Source organism: Mchenga conophoros, linkage group LG9, assembly GCF_057382185.1.
Source record: "Mchenga conophoros isolate Kocher_MC1m ecotype Shallow Benthic linkage group LG9, M_conophoros_male_GT1.1, whole genome shotgun sequence".
Taxonomy (NCBI): domain Eukaryota; kingdom Metazoa; phylum Chordata; class Actinopteri; order Cichliformes; family Cichlidae; genus Mchenga; species Mchenga conophoros.
Window position 1 is genome coordinate 22,161,453 of NC_140534.1, and position 28,000 is coordinate 22,189,452.

General features: G+C 40.9%; 4 protein-coding genes across 5 annotated transcripts in view; 2 read left to right on the top strand and 2 right to left on the bottom strand.

Moving 5' to 3' along the window:
- The first annotated feature begins 65 nt into the window (after positions 1–65).
- On the top strand, positions 66–5,528 carry enosf1 (enolase superfamily member 1). Its single transcript, XM_085286950.1, has 15 exons — positions 66–251; positions 359–461; positions 1,829–1,944; positions 2,375–2,461; positions 2,551–2,577; positions 2,663–2,735; positions 2,841–2,879; positions 2,998–3,080; positions 3,165–3,287; positions 3,361–3,495; positions 3,794–3,835; positions 3,917–4,046; positions 4,190–4,289; positions 4,374–4,455; positions 4,559–5,528. The coding sequence occupies exons 1-15, from the start codon at positions 66–68 to the stop codon at positions 4,649–4,651; spliced, it is 1,419 nt and encodes a 472-aa protein (XP_085143076.1). The 3' UTR covers positions 4,652–5,528.
- On the bottom strand, positions 5,472–8,087 carry tyms (thymidylate synthetase). Its single transcript, XM_085286954.1, has 7 exons — positions 7,545–8,087; positions 7,179–7,252; positions 6,913–7,087; positions 6,369–6,470; positions 6,103–6,278; positions 5,930–6,001; positions 5,472–5,838 (listed from the first exon to the last, which is right to left on the bottom strand). Exons 1-7 carry the CDS (start codon positions 7,783–7,785, stop codon positions 5,701–5,703), a joined length of 978 nt encoding a protein of 325 aa, XP_085143080.1. The 5' UTR covers positions 7,786–8,087; the 3' UTR covers positions 5,472–5,700.
- A 145-nt stretch (positions 8,088–8,232) lies between these two features.
- LOC146567247 (clusterin-like protein 1) lies at positions 8,233–12,387 on the bottom strand. Of its 2 annotated transcripts, XM_085286952.1 has the most exons (9): positions 12,129–12,385; positions 11,371–11,472; positions 11,124–11,272; positions 10,529–10,699; positions 9,984–10,434; positions 9,765–9,893; positions 9,106–9,320; positions 8,785–8,965; positions 8,233–8,461 (listed from the first exon to the last, which is right to left on the bottom strand). In XM_085286952.1, the coding sequence occupies exons 2-9, from the start codon at positions 11,459–11,461 to the stop codon at positions 8,451–8,453; spliced, it is 1,398 nt and encodes a 465-aa protein (XP_085143078.1). In that variant the 5' UTR covers positions 11,462–11,472; positions 12,129–12,385; the 3' UTR covers positions 8,233–8,450. The 2 variants fall into 2 exon arrangements, with proteins under 2 accessions (XP_085143078.1, XP_085143079.1); XM_085286953.1 differs by lacking the exons at positions 11,124–11,272; positions 11,371–11,472 and having other exon boundaries at positions 12,129–12,387.
- A 4,743-nt stretch (positions 12,388–17,130) lies between these two features.
- LOC146567248 (collectin-12-like) overlaps positions 17,131–28,000 on the top strand; it is a 43,013-nt gene continuing 32,143 nt past the window's right edge. The window contains exons 1-2 of the mRNA XM_085286956.1: positions 17,131–17,438; positions 18,440–18,490. Of these exons, the coding sequence (XP_085143082.1) occupies positions 17,432–17,438; positions 18,440–18,490 (58 nt within the window). The 5' untranslated portion in view covers positions 17,131–17,431. The remainder of the gene's footprint in view (positions 17,439–18,439; positions 18,491–28,000) is intronic.

The following is a 28,000-nucleotide window of genomic DNA, read 5'->3' on the forward strand; positions in this document are numbered from 1 at the left end:
TTTATATTTTTATTATTCACTTAGAGACCAGACGCTTTGATTTGTCTCTTTAAGCCTCATCTTTAATGTTTAAACCGGCACGACACGGTGAAGTGGGTGGGGTAAGCTTACAGAGGTCACAACAGCAGAAACCGCTTCGATCACATGACAGATTTAATCTGTGCGCAGAGATGTCGCACAAAATTGTTAATTTGAGAGTGAGGGATGTGAGGTTCCCGACGTCCCTGGAGCAGCACGGCTCAGACGCGATGGTAAGAAGTTGGTGCAGCTCGTTCTCCACGCGCGTGCATGTTCGCATTCACAGACACAGTCACAAGAATGAGACCTTTCCCCCCTCCCTCTCATGTCCACGCTGCAGCACACCGACCCGGACTACTCGGCCGCCTATGTGGTCCTCGACACGGACAGCGGCCTCAAAGGTTTCGGCCTCACGTTCACGTTGGGAAAAGGCACCGAGATCGGTAAGACCCACGCGGGGCGGCCTTAAAGACCCACTTTGACGAAGCCACCACAACAAACTTGCTGTTGCATTCAAGTGCACGCAGTGAGCTCGGAATTTCTGGTTCTTGAACAGTGTGAATTTTATCAAAAGGTTTTCGGTAGGGGAAAAAAATCTCAGCTATATAGAGTAAATGTGAAAACGCTGCTGTTTTTTATTGAGCAAAATTACAACTGCGATGTAGATTTTTACATGAATACAACGTCTCATAACTTACACCACCAAATTGTTTAAAAAAACATTAACAATGCAGAAATCAGCCACATTATGGTTTATTGTCGGTGTTTCTATGGCCTACATGCTCCTTAATGATTAAAAAGTTGCAGAGAAAATGTCCGATCTTGGATGATTTTTCTCTTTTTAATTTCCAAGCCCTGCACTGCCATCTTGTGGTAGTTTTAGTCAATGGATTTCAGTTACATTACAGAGAATACTGACATGATATGAACATGACAAAAACGATAACATTTATAACATGTATGGTGGTTCATAGATGCTGGAATAAGGATGGATTACTAGTTAATATGCACACAGTAAATACATGAGGATTGACTATAAAAATGTGTATATGGTGTATATATATGGCATTAGTTATCTTAAATAAAACAAGAAGATAAAAAAACAAACAAAAGCAAAACAAAGATATATTTCTCCCCCTTCCCAGGTTTGGTTTTAAATCCTGATTTGTATCAACTACCGCTTAACCTATATTAGTTCCTTTCAGGTTAATCTAAGTTTATTTTAGTTGTTCTAACTCTGATCAATACGAATTCACTCAGGTCTAATAGCTCGATTTAATTTCGCCTCATTCGGTTCACCCAATGCTTTCACTCGCTGTACGTGCAAAGTAGCTGGTTATAAAGCATCAAGAGCACTTGAGTTCATGACTCAAGTCCTCTTGACGCTGCAGCAACAGAAAATATTGTCAAGGCAAGAGACTATCAAAATAAAACAGGAAACTACTGTTGAAAACTGTTGAAACTGAAAAATATTCATTAGTAATTATTCATCTCTGTCTAACATAGTGTAACTGTTACTCTGTCTCTCTCTGTTCTCTTCTCTTCCCACTCACCCTCAATTAGTCACAGTGGATATCAAAGAGTGCAGGCTTATGAGCGAGACGCCTTTGTGTAGGGTGGCACAGAGCAACAGGGAGATAAACTGGACAAAACACCGAACATCATAACTTGGCTGTTGCAGGGCTGTCTTCTCAGACTCCACAGTCCCTGTATCTGTTTAAATGAGGTTTATTAAAATTATAGATCTTTGTTGAAGTTTTGATCTTCATCCAGTTTTTCTTTGTTTTTGTTGCTGGTTGAAACCCCACAGTGCTGTGCGCTGTCAAGGCCCTTGCAGGACTAGTTATCGGCAAATCTTTGCAGGAGATTGTGAGTAACTTCCGTGGATTTTACCGCCTCCTGACCAGTGATGGCCAGATGAGATGGGTGAGAGTACAAACATAACATAACAAACATGACCAGATTACAGTCATTTCTTTAGATTTCAAGCTAATATCAGTTTCACTTGACTGATGGAATCTGCTGATATTCACTCGGTGTTTAACACTTATGGGTTAATATCAATATGATTAATGAATAAATGTTAAATGACATATTTTATATTTATAAAATATGTCATTTATCTAGCGGTGCCCACACTTTTGTATCCATACGAGACAGCTTATTCAGACTGGTGGCTTTGCCAGTGTTGTTGAATAATGTATGCTTGTTTTTTCATGCCAAAAAAGCCTCCAACAATAATTAACTATAAAAAGAGACCTAGTTAATAAATGCATGATGAAAAATGTGTCTATTAACAAACGGCGGTGTACTCTCCAGTTTTGCTAGATGTAATTATGACTCTCGTCTGGTACAGTTAGGCCCAGAGAAAGGAGTGATCCACCTGGCCACTGCTGCAGTCCTGAATGCTGTGTGGGACCTCTGGGCAAGAGCTGAAGGCAAGGTGGGGAAATCTCAGATGAAGCTTAATAAGTAAAACTTTGTTTCTTTCATAAAGCATGACACATCATGGCTCACAGACTTTTTCCACAGCCGCTGTGGAAGCTGCTCGTGGACATGGTGAGTCAGAGATAATTTACTCCACCGATTTATATCCGAGATGTAATCACAAGGGAAATATCATGCCATGTATTTGTCAATTCAGGACCCGAAGCAGATTGTGTCGTGCATCGACTTCAGATACATCACTGATGTGCTTACAGAGGAAGAAGCTCTGGGTGAGACTGGTTTTTGACGTCATTGAGTGTGTCCAGTACAGTTTGAGAAATGCAGTGTTACCAAAACGCTGTGTCACACTCCTTCTGTCTTCATTCTTTTCTTAGACATACTTGTGAAAGCACAGGAGGGCAAGAAGCAGAGAGGTGAGCACACTAATTACTGCCTCTTTAGAAATCAACCAGAGCCCTTTCAGCCACCATAAAAGGCCAGTTTATTCCATTTAAACACAATTTAATTCAGTACATATCTTTTTTCCATCAGAGGATCAGATGCTGAAAGAGGGTTATCCTGCATATACCACCTCCTGTGCTTGGCTCGGATACTCAGACCAGCAGCTCAAGCAGGTCTCTGTTGTATAAATCGCTCAGCAAACAGTGTGCCTAGTTAGGCATACTACTAACTATAATGACAGTCATGTTTCTGTTAAGCTCTGCTCGGATGGTCTTAAAAGTGGATGGACCAGATTTAAGGTGAAGGTTGGCGCTGATCTAGAGGACGACATACGCCGGTGCTGCCTCATAAGGAAAATGATTGGACCCAGCAGCACATTGGTAAGCCTGTTCTTGCCCCTGCATGTGTAATGGCATTAGGAAATTATACCAAAGGGGTTTATTTTCCTGTTAGATGATCGACGCCAACCAGAGATGGGACGTAGCCGAGGCCATAAGTTGGGTGTCCAGACTGGCTGAGGTCAAACCCCTTTGGATCGAGGAGCCCACGTCTCCAGATGACATCCTGGGTCATGCTGCTATTTCCAAGGTAAGAGAATAATTTCTAGTTTTCAGCTTGTTTATGTGTATGAAAGGCATTTCTGTGATACAGTATGTATATGGGACAACAGAAAGGTTGAAAAATCATCAAAACAAAGCAACCATCAGATACATTTTATGTCTTTCTGTGGCTATTTTGCATCCCTTGGCAGTCGTTTTAAACCTCTATATGGTTGTATCATTGATTTCTAATGAATAATATTAAGGGTAACAATAAACACAAGAACAGGACCCTCTTGAGTCATCCATCCAGGGCTGTTGAGTTATAAACAACTTTCTTGTTGCAGGCTTTGGCTCCACTGGGGATTGGAGTGGCAACAGGCGAGCAGGTCAGAGCTCAGGTCTGTTCCAACAAGCATATCTTTGATGGGTTATATTTTTAGTTGAGTTGAGTTGAGTTTTCTCTCCAGTGTCACAACAGGGTGATGTTTAAGCAGTTCCTGCAGGCCTCTGCACTGCAGTTTGTCCAGATAGACAGCTGTAGGCTGGGCAGTGTCAACGAGAACCTGGCCGTGCTGCTGATGGCTTACAAGTTCCAAGGTAAAAGTTCAAGGAATAACAATCATGAATCATACAGATCCCCAAGGCATGTTTTTTAAAAGTTGCCAAAGGCCCTCAAAGGTTATTAGACAAATACTGCCTACACAGAGGAAACTCGTGGGTTTGCGTTTCTTCTTTCTCAGTGCCTGTGTGTCCTCATGCCGGTGGAGTCGGGCTCTGTGAGCTCGTCCAGCATCTGATTCTGTTTGATTACATCTGCGTGTCTGCGGATCTCAGGAACCGGTAGGAGCAGCGTTTATTTTTATCAACAGTTTGATCTCAGTGATTATAACCAAACACTGACTTTTTGATTTGTTTTCCCCCCAGAATGTGTGAATATGTAGACCACCTCCACGAGCACTTCACTAGTCCTGTAGTGATTCAAGACGCCCACTATATGCCACCGAAGGCAAGAAACTGATTAGGAAGTCAATCTGCATTACTCTGAAAAAAAAAACAACTTTGCGTTGTTTACAGCTGCTGGTATAGATCGTTCTGCTCTTTGATTTCAGGATCCAGGCTATTCTTGTGAGATGCTGGAGGAATCTGTGAACCGACATGAGTACCCTGAAGGAGACATATGGAAACAGGAAATAAAGAAATAGGGACTGTATTTTAAACATTTTACATTTGTACAGTACAAACATTGGAGAGGAAAAAACATTCTGAAATTGTCACATAAAAGGACTGGACTGAAAATGTCCAAAGAAAAAGTCTTTCAGAAAGCCTGGGGAACTGAAATTAACTTTCTCCAGAGCTCTTTTTCTGTTACCGTAAATAGAATATTTTTCTTCTTACTGAACAAAGTGCCAAGCTTTAGTGAATCATTTGATTTTTTTTTAATACTCTTTGGTCTTTCCTTTATAATGTAAAGTGCTGTGAGAAAACTGCTGCTGTGAAATAGAACTATATTAATGAAACTTGAAAAATTACAAGTCAAGCTGTAAACCTTGTATTAAGTCCTCTTAAGTCATCAGATTGTGGTCATCTTTCCTTCATAAGCACTTGTCATGTAAATCCTCTAAATTCTGTCTTCTGAAGAATTTCCCTCCTATGCAGTGCTTTGCAGCAGAAACCCATTAACAAGATATCTGAAGGCTGCTACCCTGTTTAAGCCAAACAGTTCATGGGTGTACAACTCCAGTTCATCAGTTAGCATATAGGAAGTTGCAAATACATGGAATTAAAGACTTGTGGACAAAGCTGTAGGCAACCTGGGCTCACTGTATGTGACACCCTTTACTTAGTTTTAATTGGTAAACCCGTCCTTTATTAGGATATATGAACACATCTTTTAACTTTTGTGACGTCTTGCAAAGTCACAACTAGCATCTTCAAACTCTTTAAATAAACTAAAAATCAAAGCAAACTCTCCACTTACCCACCAGTGTCATATTTTGTACTGAATGTACAACTAGATTGCGCTCAAGCTGACAAAGTTAACATCTTTATTTACAGACTTAGATAATTATTCATTTAAAACACAAAACAAAGAACTTGAAGAGAGAGAAAAAAACACTTTGAAGTGCTTAAGGCTTAAAAGAGAGTTCACCCAAACCAGACAGAAAAAAACTGAACTTTTAGCATGAATGAAGCAGGCACACATTACAGTGGAGAGCATACTGTTCATTCAGAACAACGTTGTGACTTGAGTTTACACAGCCATCTTCATTTTGATTGTGGGATGTGGGTTGTAGTCGTAGATCTCAAAGTCCTCCATGCGGAAATCATCGATTTTCTCCACTTTTCTCAGGATCCTCAGTTTGGGGAATGGTCGGATCTCTCGCTGAAGCTGCACATGAAACACAAACAAACGTGTAAGTTTGAAATTTAAAAAAAAAAGAAGCAATGAGACATGCAAGAAGCACATTTAACTAACCCACCTGCCCTTTGAGAGGTTCAGTATGGTTGAGGTAAACATGAGCATCTCCCAGGGTGTGAACAAAGTCGCCCGGCTGAATGGACAGATTAAAAAAATATATATCAGGTGATGCGATAGAGGGGACACTGCTGGACCAAACAGGTATCAAATATGACAAGAATGCACTGGCCATACCTTGAGTCCTGTAATGTGTGCAATCATGTAGGTAAGAAGTGAATAGCTGGCGATGTTGAAAGGCACCCCTAATCCCATATCAGCTGAGCGCTGGTACAGCTGACACGACAGCTCGCCGTCGCACACGTAGAACTGGCAGAGTGCGTGGCAGGGGGGCAGCGCCATCCTAGGAAGGTCTGCAACACCACAAGACACGACAAAGATTTACCTTTTGTATAATTCTTCACCAAATGCGACTTAAAGCAAAAGGTCTCCGTTGGCCTCACCTTTGGGGTTCCAGGCACACATGATGATGCGCCGGTCCTCTGGATTCGTTTTGATGGTGTCAATGACTTTCTGCAGCTGGTCAACACCTTGTCCTGTGTAATCTGTCCAAAGATGAAACCAGGAAAAAACATGAAAACTCGACATCTCTACAAATGATTTTCATTTACAGCAGCATTTCCATATAAGATAACACCTGTAAAAACCCACAGCCTGCTGTATGTTTTACAGAATTTCTGTGCATCTTTATGAAATATTCAGAATGACTAAATAAAGGGTGGCCCTCAAATACCTTTGAGTGAACAAATTAACTATAAAGTCCAAAGGTGGATGTTTCCTCATGCACTTCCAGTTATATGTAGTAATTCAGACAGTTACTTGTATAGCTGCCGCACCAACCACAAACAAACCTGCATTGCTTTTCTTCTACTGGGATAAAAATATGGACAAATAAAGGAAAAATTATATGCATGGCTACAGTTTGGTGAGCAGATCTGATCCTGACAAATGACTTCACAGCTTCATTCAACTGGGTGAAAACTGTACCTGCATGCATGTCTGTGTACTCTGCACCAAAGTGCCTCCACTGGAAACCATACACAGGTCCTAGGTCACCCTCTTCTCTGTCAGTGAACCCAAGGTTGTCCAGAAAGTCCCGAGACCCGTTGGCATCCCAGATCTTCACTCCTTTTTCTGACAGCTCCTTGGAATTTGTTGATCCCTGTGACAGATTGCAAAAATATCAGATCTAATTTATACACTGGCAAGATTTTCATTGACTTGTGTTTCTTTTGTTTTCCTGCCAGGCTCACCCTGATGAACCACAGCAGCTCCTCAAGGATCCCTCTCCAGAACACTCTCTTTGTTGTCAACAGGGGAAACTGGTCTGTGAAAGATTGCGCAAAAAAAAAAAACAAAAACCAAAAACGTTACGTGATGTTGCTGAGGAAGTAGGAAGCAGCTGTCATTTGCAGATGGGTATTTATGCAACGACTACCTTTATTTTATATTTTAATGTTATGCCACTTTATACTTGTAAGTCAATTACAGTGGTTAGCAGACTAAAAGGTGCAGATTACTTTGTTTTAGGAAGACTTTTTCATATTACTTCATGCAGTCCTTCTGTTTTCAGTACTTTTAACACACAGATACAATGCCATGCTAGCTGTAAACTGTACCTCTCAGGCTGTATCTGACTTGAGCGCCGAACAGGGACAGGACTCCAGTGTTGGTTCGGTCCCCCTTTAAGCGGCCGTTCTCCAAGATGTGCTCCACCAGACTCAGATATCCTTGTTCATCACAGAAAAATCCAGAGTTTTTCTGCTTCTCGGCCGCCGTCGTCAGCCGCTGCTTTTCCTCTTTCTCACAGCTGCCCTGCTTCGGCAGCTCCCCGGCGTGTATTTCAGAAGTTGCGGGCATTTTTGTAAATAAACTGTTTCAGTGTTTCCAGCCTCAGAATCAACTGAAGAACTCCCGCTCATTTTTTGCATTTTGTTGCGCTCCCAGTCAAACTGCTTCTCTGGTTGGCTGTTCTGGGTACAGCGATAGAACGGCCAATCATAGAAGGAGAAGATTTTTCTTATATGGACCTCTTCCGCATGTGCAACAAAGCAAGGTTCACGTGGGCAAAACACCACTGCGCCCCTTTACCGCCAAATTAGTGAGTCGATCACGTGATTGAAAACTATGAATTGATAAGAGAAATGCATACGAACAAAAGTCACCCTTTCACTGTTCTTACAGATTTACGAGATGCAAACCACGGTTTGCATTTATTTAAAACTGTAAACAAAACATACTATGAAGTACGATTCAAAAACTAAATTCAAAAGTACTCGTGACATAAATAACAAACAAAATAGAGGTTGAGGAGTGTACACTGTTTTATTGCGTAGACGTTTAAAAATCTAAGCATCAAAATACATGAATAAGAACAACATAAACTGTGCATATGAAGGTTTAGAGGTCTATGCGGTGCATTTTCAAGTATTATACAGATCAGCTTAATTGTGCACGAGAAAACCTGAATGTCCTGGACTCTTCACTCTGCATGAAGAAACTGTTCCCATGGTGGTATGATCACATTACTCCATTCCTGTGCAGAAAAAAACTATTAAGTTTTACATTATGTAAGTGTACAGACCATTAAAAAACAAAAAATATAATATAATTAGAGATTGATTTCATGTAGATCCAATTAATCTTTTTAAACAAGTCAATAAAAAGAGGAATGTATGATTGTTTTTCTAGTCACATTATCATCTTGGATTGCAACATACTATCCAATCTGTAGCGATCGCAGTGTAAAGCGCTTTCAAATGATCGCAGTTCATCTGGGTTAAATTCAATTTGGAACTCTGCCAGGTGATGCTGGTAGCCAAATACTGCACTAAGGGACCACAATCGTGGGATCAATACCTTTTATCTTCCGTTTATATAGTGTCAGAGCCTCTAGAGCAACATTTTGGATGAAAGCAGGGTCATCCACCTCCAGATCTGCTGGGACCAGTATGGTTACTGGGGCTGAATCCATTATGGAGACAGTGACACTGCTGTCTGCTTTAGGCTTGTTATTCTTTATCTGTTGCTGTGGACTCACCTAAAAGATGAGAAGAGATGAAAATGAAAGTAGCCGTCTGACTCAAAATTGCAACCTTGGCTTGTTGCAACCTTAATAAAAGCTTCCCAATTTATACAGCAAAGATAATGTCTACAGATGCAGCATCACTAGCCACATACCAATATCACACTGAAGATGCTGTGTGGGTCCACTGTGCTGTTGGACAGCTGGCTGACCCAGCCATACTTGTCATGCATGCTGCTGAGCCACATCTGAGTGTCTGCTGTGTGTCTGTGGACCAGCTGCAGCCTGCCGTCATACTGCTGACGGGAGGCGTTCAGCAGCATGTACATCTCCTCCATCTCAGAGTGCAACTGCTGCATGCTGGGGCATGCTGTATGAGGAGGCAGAAATCCAGATGTTCATGTTGAACTAAAGGACTTTTTTTTTTTTTTGCATTATTCCTGATGAAAGAATTTTAAGCATCTATCTAAAAAGCGTTAAAACCATTTTTTAAAATCCTCTCAGTCAAGAGAAAACTAATCAACAACTATTTTAACAAGTAAAGCCTCAAAAATGCCCTAAACAAGTTGATTCCCATTTCTCAGATGTGAATGTTCTGTTTTTGTGTCTGCTAAATCATTTTAATCTGACCACATTGTTGGGTTTGGACAGTTTTTCAGACCCAACAAGCTATGTGGCATTGAGACTCTAGGAAATTGTGACAGACATTTTTTGTTTTCCATAGTTTTCCTTCTTTTTAACATCAAATAAAACCAGTTTTAAACTGTTTATATGTGTCTGTGTGGGAAGAGCGGCAAAATAAATCTGGATTTACCCTTTAACAGATAATCCCTGCATGTCTCACACAGGTCTTGAAGCTTCCAGCACTCTGATGCTTGTCTGCGGAGTCTTCTGCACATATATCTGCTCTGCAGCGGTCCCATTGCAGAAAACAAGCCTGTATCTTTGTAGGTGGACATGAATTATGTTACACACAAACAACCATTGTCTACAAACACACACATTTAAGAGTGCAGCGTTGTGCATCAGATACCTCGACTTGATTGCTGAACGTACTCTTCAGCTTCTTTTATTTCCTCAAACAAATCAGCCACTGGGGCACTGAAGCCTTCCAGCACGCTCTTCCCAAAGTCAAGCACTGAGTGAAGAACGTGCTCCAAACCCACCGACCCAAGGAAGCCAGAGCTTGACCCTCTGGTCGAAAGCGTGCTGGACTGCAGCTCAGTGGCAAAGGTTTCTAGAAAGGCGTGACCAAACACGGGTTGCATCTTCTTGGCCAGACCAATGCTCTGGTTGTACAAAAGGCTGATGTTTGACAACAGGTCGCTGAACGATGCTTCAGCCTGCAGCAGCTCCATATTGGATTTGTCCTCTGTGACCTGCTTTTCAGCTGCGACATTTTCACCTGAATTCTCCTGATTTTTATTGTGGACCTGCTCGGCATCTTCCAACTTAGTGGCCATTTTCCTGAAAAACTCCTCTACCTGAAGGGAGGGAGAGAGATTCACAGAGATATGTTTGCACCTTAAACATCAGTCCTAAAGAGATTCCATTTGTTGGAATGTGCTGAAGTCAAACCTTGAACGAGAAAGAGGCGAAGCCGCGGCGACACGTAGATGTATAGAAGGCCTTACAAGAATCTTCCAAACATGGTTGGCACTCCCCAAAGGAAGATTTGGTTAAATCTTGACATTGTTGTTCGGCTTCCTCGACTTTTTGCTGTGTTTCTTTGGCCAGCTGCATCACCCCCTAAAACCCAACCCAAAAAACAGAAAACTCTGTCACAGATACATTCCCTTTTAATAAACCACAGAGGATAAGATGAAGTCTGAGGCTCTGGCACTCTGCCCTGCCCTGCGTTCTGAAAACACTCAGAAAATATAATAATCTAGAGACAGTTAATTTATCCTGACTGTAGTAAAACTACACCCCAGACTCACTTAACCAGCTGCACTCCCACACTCATTTTTCACTGTCTGCTTTGAGGTCTCTCCATGTGACTTTGTCTTTGTGAAGCAGAAAATATGTGGTGGGTTTCAGAAAAATGCACAAGGACTGGCATGAAACCGTTTAAACACGGTTTTAATTGCGGGTACATCTTAACCAGCCACAAATGCTGTGCAGGATTTTTGAAACTGGACGATCAGCACAGTGCAAAACGAACAGAATTCACCTTCTTCTTATCACTGCTGTGCCTCAGTGCATCCATCAGGTGCCTGTGCTTCTCTTCTTTCTTCTCCATCATTTCCTTCACCTGCTTCACTCCGAGCAAAGTTCCCTTTAGTTCCTCATCAACATACTGCTCTCCCGCTGCGGAAAGCCCTGCACACACCCGTGGAACACACAATACTTTAAGCTCTGCAACAGTAATCACTGGTGTCTTGTTTTTCGCTTTTCTTTTCCGTCAGCGAAGGCCTTACTTTTCAGTGTTTCCTCGCTGATCGGAGGAGAGTCGGCGGCACAGAGCATGACTTCAGCGATGAAGAGAATCTGAGCAAGAAACCTCCACATCGTGCCTCAAGCTTCAGAACAGGAGAAGAAATTTTTTTTCTAGCAAAAAGAAACAACGACCACATGGTGGTGCCAGCTCACAAGCAAATTTATATATAATATTTACAGGATGAAGGGGAGTGGATAAAATGTCAGTTCATTAGTATCCAATATGAAATCAATGTCAAACCAATAAACATGATGAGCTGAACAGATCCACTAAGGCAGCTGTCAGTTAATCTTTTTGGATTTGTTCATTAGTATCACATTAGGAAATATGATGGCTTGCTACCATAAAGTGCAGATGAATTATACATAAAGGTGAATATCCAAAAAATGTACACAACAAAACCTCAAATTACTACACAATTTTTTTCTTAAATGAGCTGAAAGCAACAGCAAGTAAATAGTAAATAACAGGAAACAACCATAACTGTGTGTTTTTGCTCTGAATACTGCATATTTATTTAGTTTATGGCGTCTTATCAATGCAAATTATTCCCATTAACCTTCAGTGAACACAGAGTAAGATGTCTTCCAGGTTGCAAACATTTAAAATATCTAGTTTAAAAAAAACAACAGCTGTATTGCAAGTCTCCTCCAATATCTCATCCAAGCCTGCTGTTGCACTGCAACTGTGCCATTCTGTGCAAAACACAAACCGAAGAAATGTAGAACAAGCTTTTACCTTGAGAGCTCTGAAATTATCCGACTCCCGAAAAAAAAAAAAGAAGCAGCTTGTGCTTATGGAAGAATGAGACTGACACAGTCTGGTTCCTCCGAGGATTGTTCTATTTTTATGGATCTACTCAGCAGTACAGATCCTATTAGTGTGTTTGCATTATTGGTTATTAAGCCTTATGCGCGCTGCATACCTGCAGATCAACTTTAATGCTCTGTAAATATAACGTGCTCAGTTGTTTGTCTGTCTCACGCACTTAATGGTCTCTAACATAGTCCAGAGCCCTCCTTAGGTAAAACTTTATGCTTTAATCTCTATCAGACTGACAGTAAGCCTGAGCCCCCTGCAGAGAATTGGCACACACACTGGCATGGTCTCAATCATGGGTTAAGCTCTGCACTGCAGGCCACAACGGGAGCAGGAGGACTGCACATGCACACGTGCACACTATACACAAAACAGGGTAACTGAAAAGAGGATATACAGCTGCTCTTAGTTTAAGCTTTAACAACAAACTGTGTAGACTTTCAGTTTATGTTGCTTGTTTTCCGTTTTTCTACCATTCCAGGCAGCCATTCATTTCTGTAGGGTATCAAAAAAAAAATCAGTAGAAGACAGCTGTGTAATCCAGTCCAGGGAACGCGAAATATGGTTTAGATCGATAAGAACCCTGACTCTACAATGTGCACTGTCATTTCAACTTCACGTAATACAGCTGTATGCCTGGTGATATGGTTACCTGTGCTGTAAATGTACTAGCTGGTGATAAACAGCCAAAAGAAACTGCATGTAATCCTTTAGGCTCTTGTGTCTTACTGAAACCCATCTGTCATCATGAGTAACCAGAACAGCTACAAAGCTTTCTGGCACTCTGTCTGAAACTCTTCTGGTTATGGAGAATGATATTGTGACTGTATGCATTATCACTTAGTAATTAACCATCTAACTTTACATACAACATTTTTATACTTAGTTTTCCTCATTGAAACATCAGTATTTGTGCGTTTCTCCACTTACGTATTCAGACTCTTCCTTTAGTTCGTTACCAATCTGTCTTCCATCCACACAGAGAAAACTGGAAACTATCTGATCCTGGAAGTCATCATACTTAGAAATAGTGTGTCATAAGACCGAAAGCTTGGTCCAAAAACTGGACTGTGTAGGAACCCAGAGCAGAGACAGCAGAACGTTTTACGGTGTTTATTGGTTAAACTCAAAATATGATAAGTAAGGACAGAGGCAATAAAACACAGGACTTGACGTGGCGAGGCCTAGTTTACGTGGCTAGCTTGACATGGATTGAGAGGGGGGAATTGATGTACACTGGAACGTAGCAGTTTAGCAGTCACACTGAGGAGAGAGGACAACTGAATTAGGGAAGGGTAGTGGAGAGGAGCTCTGTAGATGGTTAGTATGTTTTACAACTTTTCTTACTTGCAGGTGGAGTGAGTAAGCAATGAGGGAGGGGTGACGTGAATCCAGAGTGAGCTGGACGGTGTGGGATGGCTGACCTGAGATCTGAAGGTTTCTGATGATGTGCAATAGCGGAAGGGCAGGCAGATGAGGCACAGAGTGATTTCAAAGATTGGGTAAGGTATCCTGAGTCCAAAAGAGGAGCTTAAGCTTGAGGTTTGAGTCAAGGTGAGTCCTGGAACTGTGTCACAAGAAAACAAGGTTAGCAGAGTAAATCACAAGGAGAGCCTGAACCATGTAAGCTGGCTACCAACATGAGTTGATGATGAACTGGCGGTGAATGAATGTCAGCGTGAGGCCTAAATCACTCTGGCTTGATTGCCTGCAATCAGCTCCAGGTGTGTAGAACTGCAGAGGAGAAGATGGCCCTGCCCAGGGGCGATACCAGGTAGACTCAGGATCCTGATGGAAAATTCCAGCCGCACACCTGGAGCTGTATTAAAGACACTATTTTTTAATCAATCTTAAAAACTTTAACTGAAAACTTTACTACCAGGAGGCAGTGTTGGTCTAATGAGTTTGTTTAAATTTTTCCAGATGTTTGCAGCTGCTTCTTTTTTTTTTAAAGTATATATATTTATTTAAGATGCTTTGGAATTTGCAGGCTGCCATTCTAAATAAAAATGTTTAATCATTTACTGGTTGGATAAAGGTTACATTGACTCACTGCCCCCTCTTGTGGTACAATGTGGTATTACATAAAAGTACAGCCCAGCCCTCTTTCACCTTATTTTTATATCTCTTTTTCATGCATAAAGTCATAGTGGTTGCATTTTAAAATCCTGTTGGTAAGTTAAGCTGTGGAAGATTTAAGACTATTTTTAAAAACAGGATTTTACAGTAAGAATTCATCATTTTTTAGAGCTTGTCACTGCTGCCCCCAAGTGATCATAATTTTCTTTCTTTTTTTAGGGCATGAACGGTTATGTTAAGGTACAGTTTTAATAAACTAAAAAGTTATTAAACTATCTCAGCAGTCTATGGAAAAGTACTTTCTCTAGTCTGCCAACAGTGAATCTCTCCTGCAGCAATTGAATGATTTGAGTTGCCATTTTTCTAATCACTACATGGCGGCACCGTAGCAAATGTGGAATTCCTGTATGCTTTCTAAATCTCCTGCTAATCTGAACCCACTGCAGAAAGCCTTGACCCAGCAAATGAGGTCCCAACCCCTGAATAAGGACCAGCAGGAGCTTGGTAGTAAGCTACCTGACCCTCAGCTGCTTTTTATTAGCTCACCACGATCTCTCTCTGCGCCCCAATACTAGCCTGCTGCTCCAATCATAGCCGACAGTAAAATAACAGTTTTGAAGCCTTTAGTAAAACAAGTAATTAGTTGCTTGATCATCTCAACTTGGTCTGAAGTATGTTATGTGGCACACTGGGTCAAACTCAAGCTATTAGTGCTGAGCCAGAGTTAGAAGGCTGTGTTATCCAAAGAAAGAAGAACAAACAGATCTGAGCTGGACATGTGTGCTGCTTTCCTTCCAAGCCCAGAGGATTCCAGTGCTGAGACACTTGATGTTGTCTGCATCCGTTTCTGGAAAATTTACTGACATGAAAAGTGAACGAGTGTAAAAAGATTAGCATCATGTAACCCAGTGACACTAACCTGGACTGAAGATGCAAGAGTGGGCCTGTCTCATTTCTTTGATGTTCCTTGTTAGTCTGGGAGGATGCAGCTGGAGCTCTGTGTTTGATCAGTGATCTGAAGACTGTGGATACAGGAAGTGTCCAGGAATTATCACAACACCTGGAAGAGTTAAAGAAAAATGGCGCCCAGTGAACCTTACAGTCTAATATGGATAAACAGCGGACACTTCTCAGCAAAATAAGTTGTTTCTAGAGGAAGTGCAACCATCTATATAGCCATGTTGTCATGAGGATTTTATTGTGCTTTATCAAACAGAGCTCATTTAGACACCGTGGCAATAAAAATGCATAGTTATAGTTTTTCCACTAATTTATGCATGCAGCTGGATCATGCAAACTTTTTTTTATACCTTTGAAGTACAGCTCTCACGCAGCCATAAGACTTTTTCTTGAATCTATAAGTTTTTGATTTTAGTTTTTGTATGCCTGCTATTTTTTCCTGCAGGATTCTCTCCTGTTCTGTGGAAGCAATGGAAAATACTCTGCAGTGTTTTGCAGAATTGTGGGGCTGCCGTGATAAATCAGACGACAACACGTCACCAAACAGCATATTTAATCTATTACCGCAGGGAGGCTGATATTAAAATGATTTTTAAATCCTTGAAGGACATGAGATATGAGCCTAAATATGCAAAACAGAAACTGGGCAGAAATGTCGCGGTGCTCCCCTCCACCTTCTCCAACCTTTGAAATTATCTCTAATGGGTACCAGATTTTTACCCGGGGGACGAGATTGCTATCAAACCCCTGTAACCTAATCTCATCTCCGGCTGGATTACTGCAGCGTCGGGCGACGTCTCGCGGTCTGTAGTGCTGAAAGCAGTCCGCACCTCCTCTGTCCCCACAGGAGGAGGCTCAGCAGGAGGGCCGGGGACCGTAACTGCTTTGAAAGGCTGTGCAGCACAGATGTAGTAACAAGTTTGGTTGTCAAGTTATGTATGAAAGTTATGCAGAAATTGAGTCCAGTGACGGAAATGAAGTATCTTGGCTTTCACAATAAAAGCGTGCCTAAATTAAATTTAGATACCTTAAAAGCGCTTAGAAAGTCTAAAAGAGAGGACAGAAAATGTCATCTATATGTTGTTACAAATGACCAATAGATTAGTTTTCCCCCCTAAATGTGTCAAAGCAAAGATTTTGAGCTTGACACAGAAGTTGTTTTCTGATGTCTTGAAACCAAGAACTGTGCAAAAGACCCGAGGCATCCTTCATATCTTTATATTTTACTAGGAAAATATGTGCAGTCACTTGTTGAAAAATATATACACAAATGGAAATACAATATATAAGGCAAAAACACAGCTTGTGCAAAAAGGTGAAAAGTCAATATTTAGTGTGATAATATATATATTTTTTATAAACACAGCCTGAACTCTCTTAGGCAGGGCTTCTTGTATTTTCTTTAAGCAGGCTTCAGGAAAATGTTGGCTGCCTTTTGTTCTGTTCCCTGTTAGGATGATCCGACACTGCTTCAATAATGTTGATGTTCGAGCTGTAGGAAAGCCAGTGAATGGCAGAGAGTGTTCTATTGTGTGTGTTTTTAATTCAGATATGCTTTTATTGCATCAGCAGTTTGTTTGGAACGAGTGCCATGCGAAATCCTATCCTGTAGATAGAATTTAGGGCTACCACTTGACAAGAGGTGCCAGGTTTTCAGTAATATCTTTTGATCATTTGCATTGTTATATTTGATAAACTGAGATATGTTTGGTATTTTTTTCATAGAAAGAAGAAATGGGAACAAATTATGTGAAAGGCATCTTCATCTATTAGGCATCTATTTCATCTTCCGGAAATAAGTTGTATTTTCTGTGGTTTAAGGGGTGGAAAAGAGGTGGGGCGACTACAATTTATTCTGAAAGGACCACCGGAAACACAACTTGCTGCTTTGTGTAACTTAACACTGGTCTAAGTCTCAGCTCAACTCTCCTTTAGCTCAGCGCTCTGGGATCATCTGAGCTCTCCCGCAAACACTCTTCTGAGCCACAGCGAGCAAGAAAGCAGAAACGATGGGAATTTAAACTGAGAGTCATGAAAGTCAATGCAGACTTGTAGCTTTAAAAAAAATCCTTTAATTATAGTGTGTTGGAACAAGTTTACACTTCTGCACTGGATGGTGAGATGCGCATAAAGTGACAGCGGTCCTCATCTCTTCTGCAGTTCTCAACGAGTGATAAAACGCCATGAAAGGTACGTAACTGTTGCTGCAGAAAGAAAAGTGCAAGACCTTTACTTTCATTCAAATATTGCATTGATTTAACGTGTAAGTGTTTCTTTGTGTTCTGCGAGTGCGCACATCTGGATGACATTACGCTACTGCGCAGCAGAAGTTGTAAAATGCAGTTTTTTCCACCACCAGTTTCATCCCATTGAAAGAATTAAAACGCCAAATAATGTTTGCGCAATTTGGCCGCTAAACTGATAATGTGAGAATTTAAAAAAAGCCCAGATCTAACAAACGAGAGAAAAGAGAGGCTTTAGATTCACTTGATTTTAAGCATGAGAAAGAGAAGGGTATGACTGATGATGACCAGTGAGCACCACCTGCAGAGCTTCATCACTGACTGCTGTGTTTGTGCTTAAACTCCAACAAGTAGCCGATTAAAGACAACAATCTGCAGGCGTTCTAATTCATCAGCATCTTCCTCGTGTAGAGTGAACTGGAGGGGAATTAGCACTCAGGAATGTGTGATCCACTCTGCAACAGTAGCTCCTGATCTAGTCTAAACGCCCCCCCTTCGTAAAAGTCATCCCTCCCTGGCTCCCCCATCACTCCCCCTTACCCATGTCACCCTCCTCCTGGCCCCATCTGTTAACCATTACCAGCGATGTTCTCTGTGCTCCGCTCCAGTCTTCAGTGCAGTGTAGCAGTGTAATTAGGGTTTACTGTCAACAACCCAGAGAAACCGCAGCCTGTGGTTTTTACAGTTCTGTGGACCTCCTATCTCTAAACTCACACTCACACATACACAGAGGAGATGATACTCTATTATCTCTAGCATAAATCCTCATTGGCTGCCCTGATCTTTGTATTTAAAGATAACTTTATACATTTTTGACTCTACGCAGCAGCCCGGTAGTGTCTCTATCACTTTTATGTTATTTATGGAGTCCTAACAACTGTCTCAGATACAGTGTACCCCTAGTTGTGTGACCTATTTATGTCATATGTTTCTGATTATGTCACGCAGACGACTTTGCAGACGAGGAGGAAGTACAGTCTTTTGGATACAAGAGGTTCGGTGAGTGAGACGTGACCTTTTCTTCTTTTTAATCACAAAACTCCTTTTTTGTGTGAATAAAAAGCCATGAATTAAAGGGCCTTAGTGTGTGGGCCCACCTCCTTCTCTCTTTCTGTTGCTGCATACCTACAATTACCTGGATATTTACAAGCATGTTGCTCTAATTGAATCATTCTATGTCAGGACAGACAGCTGGCTGCCTGAACCTCATCTGTCCCGATAGTCATCGCTAATGGTTTTGCCTCTGATGGCAGGATTTTAGGCTGAACATAAATGTGGCTGACAGTCTGTGAGGTCCAGCTTGCCGCAGGCTCAACGACTGCCGACAGAGCTCTCCAGATCAAGAAGTTTCAAAACCTCCCCTTTATCCACTTAAACCGAGTCACTTAAACATGTTGACTCACACAAACATGCCGAGAACCTCAAAAATGTGGCTACTCAAACTCAGACTGTAGTCAATGCATGTCCGTCTGTTGTGGTACATGCATTTTTGTGTGTGTATAGAAGTGTGTTCATGCACAGGCAACATATGGTTTTTTTTTTTGCCCAGTTTACAGAGGCTTTCTTTACAGATCTGTACATTATGAATTATTTGAAGGCCTCTTTTATCCTCATTTCCACTCTGCAAGAGAAGCTTTACATGACTTACACACTCTTTTATTTTCATGCTGGGCTCTGGTACATACCTGCAACTTATTCACTGTCTGAAGCAAGCTTCTTCTTTTAGCTTCTTTCCCTTTAAGCCAACTTTGTGCTGATTGGCTGCCCCTGAAAAACAGATGGTTTAAATACCATGTGGGTGGGGTTTCTATGCTCACAGTCAGAGCTGTGTGCCTGAGATTTGGATCATTTGGATCAGTCTGAAGCCTGAATCTTAGGCTCAGAGGAATCACTTCAATATAGTCTGACCTCATTATTTAAAACTGTGGTCACAGATAATAAGCAAAAGCACAATAGAGCCACTTTAAAGCAAAAGTCATTAGTGATTAGACTTGCAACATCTTACAGTAACTAAAAAGGCTCAATAGAGATTAAAATACATGAAAGTAAACAGTGAAAAACTAGACGACAAAGCAGAACATCTACTTGAGCTGTTGCAGCAGGATCTTGTTTCCACGATATGTCCTCCAGCTGTTATGACCACCGATGCGGTTGTAACCCAAAAGCAAACAGAGGAACAGCAGCTGACTATCCAGAAGGTTTTTACCAGTCTACAGTCTAAATACATCAAAGCTGGTATCCTACTGAAGTTAATCCATCACTGTCACCCTCTGTCTTATAAAATTTGGTTACAAATTGCTGAAATTTCAGTTTCCCGACACACTAAGTGTTTAACGCAGACTATTCTTGCCCTCTAAAGATTGCTCTCTGTAACAACAGGCAGTCCATTTCCACTTATCACTGCACTACATTCTGTAATGATTGTGAAAGTCAGCAGTAGCTTCGGGGAAAGTATCCTTGTGACTCTCTGCAGTTTTGAAGTGTTTTTCTGCCAAACAAATAGTTCCCATGACTAATGCATCCTAATTTTTAGTAATTTGGGCAAATTGAGTGTTTTACACAACACCTCTGCTCAGTGTTTTCCCTCAAAGCCAGCTTTAATACCATCCACTCTGCTCCAGTTATGCATTTTTTCCCCTCTTGCCCATACATAATATATGTTTAATGATGTACAGTCTCTCCATCACAAGCACTTTTTTAAAAACAGGATCTGCTTTCAGTTGTTTTTCTGTACTTGCTGCTGATGTGCTGTTGGGTTCACTGCTTCAGCATATTCGCTATTCATGCTTTTGGATAATGCTTAAAAACCAAACCAAGGGACCAACCCTCTGTCACACACGCTAAAGAGCATTATCATTATTATTCTCACTGCAGGCATGAGCACATGCCCCATAACTGCTCATCGAATTGCGATCAGGAGTCTCAGAGTCGCTGTATTCAGGGTGTTACTGGAGTATGACTCATTCACACACAGTTTGGCCGAAGTCCGTGAGAGTGAAAAGGAGGCAGCGGGCTACGCTGTCTAACTCAGGACCAGCGGAGACGAATTCAAGCTGCGTCCAAGCACACGGTCCCTTTCATCCCAGTCACCCGAGTAGAAGCATCCTGTTTGTCTTTCTCTGTGAGCGCGTGCAAGTCCCCGCTCATATATTACATTAGAGAGCCGTGGGGAGGGTGGGGTGGGGAAGTCAAATCCAGCTCACTTTTAACTTTATTCAAATGAACTTTTGACATGTGGATGAGTAGGACAAGAAAGCCGCTGAACTTCTAACTGAGTGAAATTGGTCCTGCTGGGACACGGCAGCTGTTCTGAGGGGCCGGCTCCGGGGGTCTGCTTCACCCCTCCAGAGCCTTTGTTGTGCAATAGAGCCGCATTCATGCAAACCCTCCCGAGCCCTCATTCTACCACTATTAGTGCTATAATGTCAGTTCACAGAAGGGAACAAACAGTTATTTCCTCCCTGCATGTTTTGCTTTAATTCACTGCGGTCTCCCGGGAGACTGATAGTGTTTAAACTGTCGTGACATGTCAAAGCTGTGAATGTTGTGTGAATATCTGCCCAGTTTATAAAGTCACCACTGAGCTTAAAAAAAATAACACGGGGCGAGTTAACACGGGAAAGAAAGAACACTCAAACCCGCCGGTTTTTCAAAGTCACTGTGAACAAGAAACGACACCTATAATACGAGTAGGCTTTGGCATCCTTTCATGTACACATTTCACATACTTTGCATTGCTACTGGCCAATTCCCAAAGTGCTCCAGAAGTTTTTGCAGAGAGCGATGGGCTCCCATAAAATTCCTGAACGCAAAGAAAATCATCTTAGGGAGACGTGAAACATAGAGATGTGAGGAATGAGCAGCTGTCAGCAGGTAGATCATGCTTTCCATATGTCGAGACCCACAGTTGGGCCAGAGCCTGGCATGGTAGCTCTCATCAGTGCGTTAGCATTTGTGAATGAATGCATGAGAGGTGGCTGGTGGCTCCATATTTCTGGGTAGAAGCGATATTTCTTGTTGCATAAGAAATCAAACATGATTAGAACAAGATGCTTCACGCCCGTGCTGGTTGAAGAAATTAGTCTTAAAATAAATTGTCCGTGCTTTGAGTTAATTGTAAAAAATGCTTTTGAATGCAGTCCGCTGCACAACTGTAGGATAAAGGACCAAGGGGACCACTTTCTTGTGTGATTTGCTTTTCTCTCTCTATCAAGGAAGCAATAGAAAATATAACCAGTAAAATTCCACATGGTTTAATTTTTGGCTTCATCTTTCCAGATGGTTGTTTATGAAGCGCTCGTCCAATTCCTGAAATTCCAGGATTTGATGTGTTCACCTCGGTTTTGTGATAAAGTGCAGATATACAACTGTAAGGAAACTCCACACTGGTTTCATTCACTTTCTTCACTGTTTTGGCTGCAATTCATATACAAACCAGCAAAGTCCGGGCTCCCTCTTTTCTGCATATAAGTATATAAGGTTTGCATTAAAAAGTGCAATGTGTAATATGAACACATGTGAACCAGTAATAGGAAGTGACCACATGCTGAAATATCTTTAAAAGTACATTTGGTGATGTTTGTGCTTTTGCTGACGTGCAAAGTAAGAAGTCGGCTTTATACAAAGATACACACTTGCAAGCACAGACATACACTTTTTAAACAGAGTGAGCTTTTTCTAATTCTTTTCTTTACTTAAGCATCATCCATAAGGCATGGATATGTCATGTATATTTACACAAATACAAATATAGACATGCATTTTCCACTCGCTTGTATACAAGTGTAAATGTACACCACTCAGGCACACACACACACACACAGTTATCAGCGCATACTCAAAGTAAATTCATATGGTGATCCCATCTCCCTCCCTGCCAAGCTGAAGCTGGGCCGGAATTGCTTTCACAGTGCTCAAGGTTTAAACATATTTATTTTACTGTGGGGGGCTGACACAAGAAGGCCATCAGAACAAAAACAAAATCTACCTGAGCTTTGGCTGAACTCTCACAGCCCCATTAGGACTAGTATAATCATCGGTCAATGGAAGTCAGCAGCTGCCCTTGGCCTGATTCAAAGCATGAACCTTCAAGTCACACAAAAAAAACATACAATTGTGAAAACAAAGAGAAAGAAGAACAGAGAAAGAGCCACCTTGTCACAAAGCTTCCATCTGTTGTAGATGAAAGAGTTTACTTCATATTTCTAAAAAGTTACCTTGTAGTTACCTTGTAAATAAATAACAACAACCTGTGCAAGTGCCAAATACTGCAGCTCTTCAGACTTGAAGCCTTGAAAACTCCTGTGTTAATATGCCAAGCACATTAACAGGGGTAGAAAAACCATCTTCTTTCAGTTGGATACAGAAAGGACTGCCCCTCTCTGAGCCTGGTTCTGCTGGAGGTTTTTTCCTGTTAAAAGGGAGTTTTTCCTTCCCACTCTCGCCAAGTGCCTACTCAAAGGGGTTTATTTGATTTTAGATTTTTTTTTCTGTACTATTGTAGCATCTTTATCTTTACCTGCTTTTGTGATATGAAACGATATAAATAAGACTGAATTGAATTGAATATGTTCTCTGTAGCAAGTGTATGGATTTTTTATTCACCTGTTGCATCTAGCCTTAAAGGTATGCATTTTAACAACGTGGCTGCTTTGACTGCCAAGTTGATGCTGATAAAGCATTGTTGCCCAAGAAGTCTGTGCTCTAGTTTTCATGACTAGACTTCTTGTATATATTTGTATCTCACAGAACCAGACATTTATTAATTAGCAGGTATCATAATTAAGTTTCCCTCAAGAAAAAAGTTAACTATGGATAATTTGAACCAGTTTAAATGAGTGAATTAATGAGTAATTAATAATTACTAATTATTACTAATTATAATAATTAATGAGTGAATTATTATATATAGAGACCAGAACTATATCAGACTGTAAACATTATTGCATGTATAAAATTGGGCATCTTAGCATGACAGTCAGTAGGACTGATTAGTTTTTGGAAGCAGCCTCAAGTGGTCATTGAGGGAACTGCAGCCTTTTGTTGGTTACCACCTAAATAGCACCAACTGGAAACGGCGTAAGGAAACATACAAAACAGTGGAAATTATTTTGAAACATTATCTTTAGGTTATGTTGTAGCAATAACAAACTCTGACAGAATGTAACTGCACTACAATACATTGTGATATAGTCATGTACAATGAGTTTTATCCCAGCAGCACAGTATATCGATGAAAGAGGTAGAATTACATGAAACAGTGTGCAAAGTTAATACAACAAAAGCATAAAATGCAAGACTTCCTCCACGATAAAAAAAAAAAGGGAGGACATCCTCTTGGGACAAGCATTGATATCTGGATGGGGGTCATACGCCCTGTGCTGCTGTGACTCCTGTTCCCACGCATGTGGGTTTGGAGAGGCCAGGCTCAAGAGGTTTGTGGCCGGTGTGGAACCCAGAATGCACTAATCCATTTCCTGCACTTGTTATGGTTTCTCCAGCAAAGGCCCAGAACGTTCCTGGCTGAGCATGGTGTCGGGGTATCTTTGCCTGGAAGCAGCTGTGTCAGCATGGGCAGGGCTCGGTTCAGTTCGGTGGGTTTCTCTGGCAGAGTATCCCCTGGCTTCTCAACCACCTTTAGCTGTAGTCTTAATAACACCTCATCCATCCTGGTTAGCAGGGTATCAGACATCCTATGTTAACATGGGTGTTTGACACATTTAATATATACTGTCATGTGATACTTTGCAGTGCATTTGTCAGAATGTCTGATGGGGAATTTTATGAACTTTGCTGTGGTTTCTCCTCTTTTGCAGGGTTGTGTTGTGGGATTCTCAGATTCTGCTTCTTAGTTCTGTTTCAAAATGACGTGGCAGCTTTTGATCACTTAATACTTTTATGAAGTCTTAATGTTTTTTCATTGTCTGCCATACCACTTTCAGATTTTTCCTTTGGCCTTGATACTTTAGAGTCAGCTTGCCTTTGCAAACATTTATTATGCGTGTGGGTGAGCATCTGTGTTTGACTTTCCCTGTGCTTTTCTTTTTATTGCCATAATGTTTGCATTTTCTCTCATATGATAATCACCAGTTCACCAGTTTTCAGTGTTTTTTTTTCCTGTTGCCAAAATTCCACATTCACACTACATGGATCAAATGACTGTTTGCTTCTGTTTTGCAGAAGGCAACTGTTTCAAGCAATGAAACTACCTGCACAGCTCTGAAATACCAGCAGACACTAGCTGGTGAACATAATGGTGTATTTAGTATCTCATAAGGAGCAGAAAACTTGCGGATAGAAACAGGAGGTTCACATCATGGATGTGCAGCCAAAAAATCAGCAGCATATGTGTGATGCTATCATGTCAATATGGACCAAAATCTCTGAAGCATGTTTTAAGCGCCTTGTTGAATCTGTGCCATGAAGACAAAAGCAGGTCCAACTCAGTACTAGCAAGGTGTACCTAATAAAATGAGTGTATACAAACTTTGAAGCACCATATGTATCTGAACAACATATTTTTCAGGGAATGGCTGTGCCAAACAACATTCTGGCCTTATTCCAGTGCATGACTCCATTGTTAGAGTCCAGGTGCTAAACTGGCCTGCAATCCAGACCTGTGACCCACTAAAACATTTGGTGCATTACAACATGAAAAGTAGAAGAAAGTTGGCTCCAAACTGTCACGCTGCAGAAATCTAAATCAAGCCCGAGTGAAAACACTTCACTTTTAAAACTACAGCAGCTGTTGTTTGAAGAAAATGTGACCATCACAACTATTTTTACAGTGTATTTCTGCCATGAAGATCATAATGAGTAGGCCTATACTTTTTTCAAGAAACAAAACAACTTCTTAGTTTCAACATTTTTTTTTGTATGCTGTTTAAGTTCATTTAGTTTAAATTATTAGTAAATCAAACAAAAAAAGAGTGTGTTTACTGTGTTCCTTCAGCTTCTGAAAGACCAAAAACTACTCAAGCAGGTTAAGTGTGTTGTCAAGCATGCAGTGTGCTAACACCTGCTGTAGAGAGAAGACAAAGATGGGAAACTACTTACTTAGAGTGGGAAAACCAAGCTATAAGACACTGGGCTTTTCTTTGACTTTCAAGGGCTTGTCTAGTAAAAATCAGGAAGTCAGTATTGGCCTGTGTTTTAAAGCCAGCTTTGACTTCACAGATGTGAAATCACTCATTTTAAATTCCAGATTTCATATCCCAGACTGGAGGCAGACTGGCTCAGTATTAAAATAGAAAACATTTTTGAGAGTTTAAATCTCCCCCCAACCAGTTGTGGCAGATGACCGCAGCTCCCTGAGCTTGGTTCTGCTGGAGGTTTCTTCCTGTTAAAAGGGAGTTTTTCCTTTCCACTGTCACCAAAGTGCTTGCTAATAGGGGGTCATGTGATTGTTGGGTTTTTATCTCTATGTATTATTGTAAGGTCTACCTTAACATATAAAGCGCCTTGATGCGACTGTTGTTGTGATTTGGCGATAAAATTGAATTGAATTCTAATTCACATGATTTTTGCTACCTGTTTATGACTAATTGTGAAGTGCAGTGACACTGATACTGTTAGTTGGCTAATTTAGCTCATTCTTCATCATTATTTTAAGTGAGGTAGCCTCACTTCTTTATGTGTTTATACATGAAAGTTTTCAAGTTATTTTAAAAGTCCCAGATTGCCCCGAAAGCTTGAAAAGCTTTCAGAGAGAAATTCCTGTCGTGACAAGAAGGTGAGAATGAAGTGTTTGTGTTGTTCTAAGGCAGGGGTGTCAAACTCAAATACACAGTGGGCCAAAATTCAAAACTGGAATAAAGTCGCGGGCTAACGTTAATATTTATTGAAATATATTTATTGAAATATATTTATTCCTCCAGATATAAGAATGAATCTTTTCTTATGGACTCAAACACGTTTTGCTAAAAAACTGAATATGGAACAAGCAAAGCTTAATACTAAACAATATATATATTAGCTGTATAATACCAGTAGGCCAGCTCTGATAGTAATTTGGTATGGCTTCGCGGGCCAGAGTTTGACACCTATGTTCTAAGGGCAAGAAAAATAAAGGCAGATGCTACAAATTATGACTCCCAAAACAAAATCCATAAATAATCCCGTATAATGTGATTTTTTTTAAAGTCAAATGTCAGCCAGTGACTTTTAAAACAGAATTGGATCTCTGTTGCATTTGTTCTAATTTTCTTTGTGCAGGGAGAGGAGGGTGTAAACAGAGAGATGATTTATAGACCAGGGTAAGGGATTTCCTTGTATCTGGTTTAGGGAGAAACTCATACCACAGGACAGACGGGAGGAGGGATAACACTTAATGCTGACTAAGCGGCGAGAACAGCGGGTGCTGGAGGAAAAAAGGGAGGAGGGTGGAGGTGATGCAGCTGGTTGAAAGTGAAGCGCAGGAAGAGGATGGATGTGTTTGGAGAAGAATGAGAGGAGCTCTGTGTCTGGAGATAAGGGTTTGTTAGTATGTGATGGTAGTAGATAATAGAAGGGGTGGGAGTTGTGACAGTATGAGATCCATCTGGACCGTTTGTCTGTAACACACGCGCACCTTTTTGAAATAAAAGCGCAAAGTAAAATGAAAAAAAAATTGCTGTAGTTTTTTTCTACAAATCCACTCTCTGACATTTACACTTCATCTTATCTCTGTTATGATTCAAACCTTTCAACCTGGAAACTCACTGAACCATCTGAATTTGAAGAAAAGCAGCGGAAAGAGGGAATGGCAGCCAACCACAGAGGAATTTTATGAACACATCATTTTTCTTTTGCCTTGAGCTTTCAACAGTACATTTTCTCAAGACAGCAGTGCATTTACACACATGCCACAACTGAGTATGTCAGTTTTATGCTACTTATACTCCACTGCTACACCAGTATACTTTCTACCTACTTTCAGAATAGGATTTTACAAAAAAGAACTTGATTGTTTTTAAATGATTTAAGTGTTAAAAAATCATTTTAAATTAGTCACATTTAAACTACCTCTTCAACTACTGATATTACATCTTAATAAACATCTCATTAGCAGGACTACACAAGGATGTGCACTCACAGGTCATCTTGTTAACTCAAATATCTAATCAGCCAATCACATGGCAGCAACTGAAAGCATTCAAAATAACTGCTGAAGTTTAAACTGAGAATCAGGAAGAAAGGTGATTTAAGTGACTTGTGCCAGACAGCATGGTCTGAGTATTTCAGAAACTGCTGATCTGCTGGGATTTTCCTGCACAACCGGAGTGGTCTGACAAAGAGAAACTATCCAATGAGCGTCTTAATGAAAGAGGTCAGAGGAGAATGACTAGATGGCTTGATAGGAAGGCGACAGTAACTCAAACAATCAAATAACCACACCTGTTTACACCAGTGTAAGCAGATGGGCTACAGCAGCAGAAGACCACATTGGGTGTCACTCCTGTCTGCTAAGAACAGGAAACTGAGGCCACAATTCATAAACAAAACATTGGAAAAGCTTTGGCAGGTCTGACG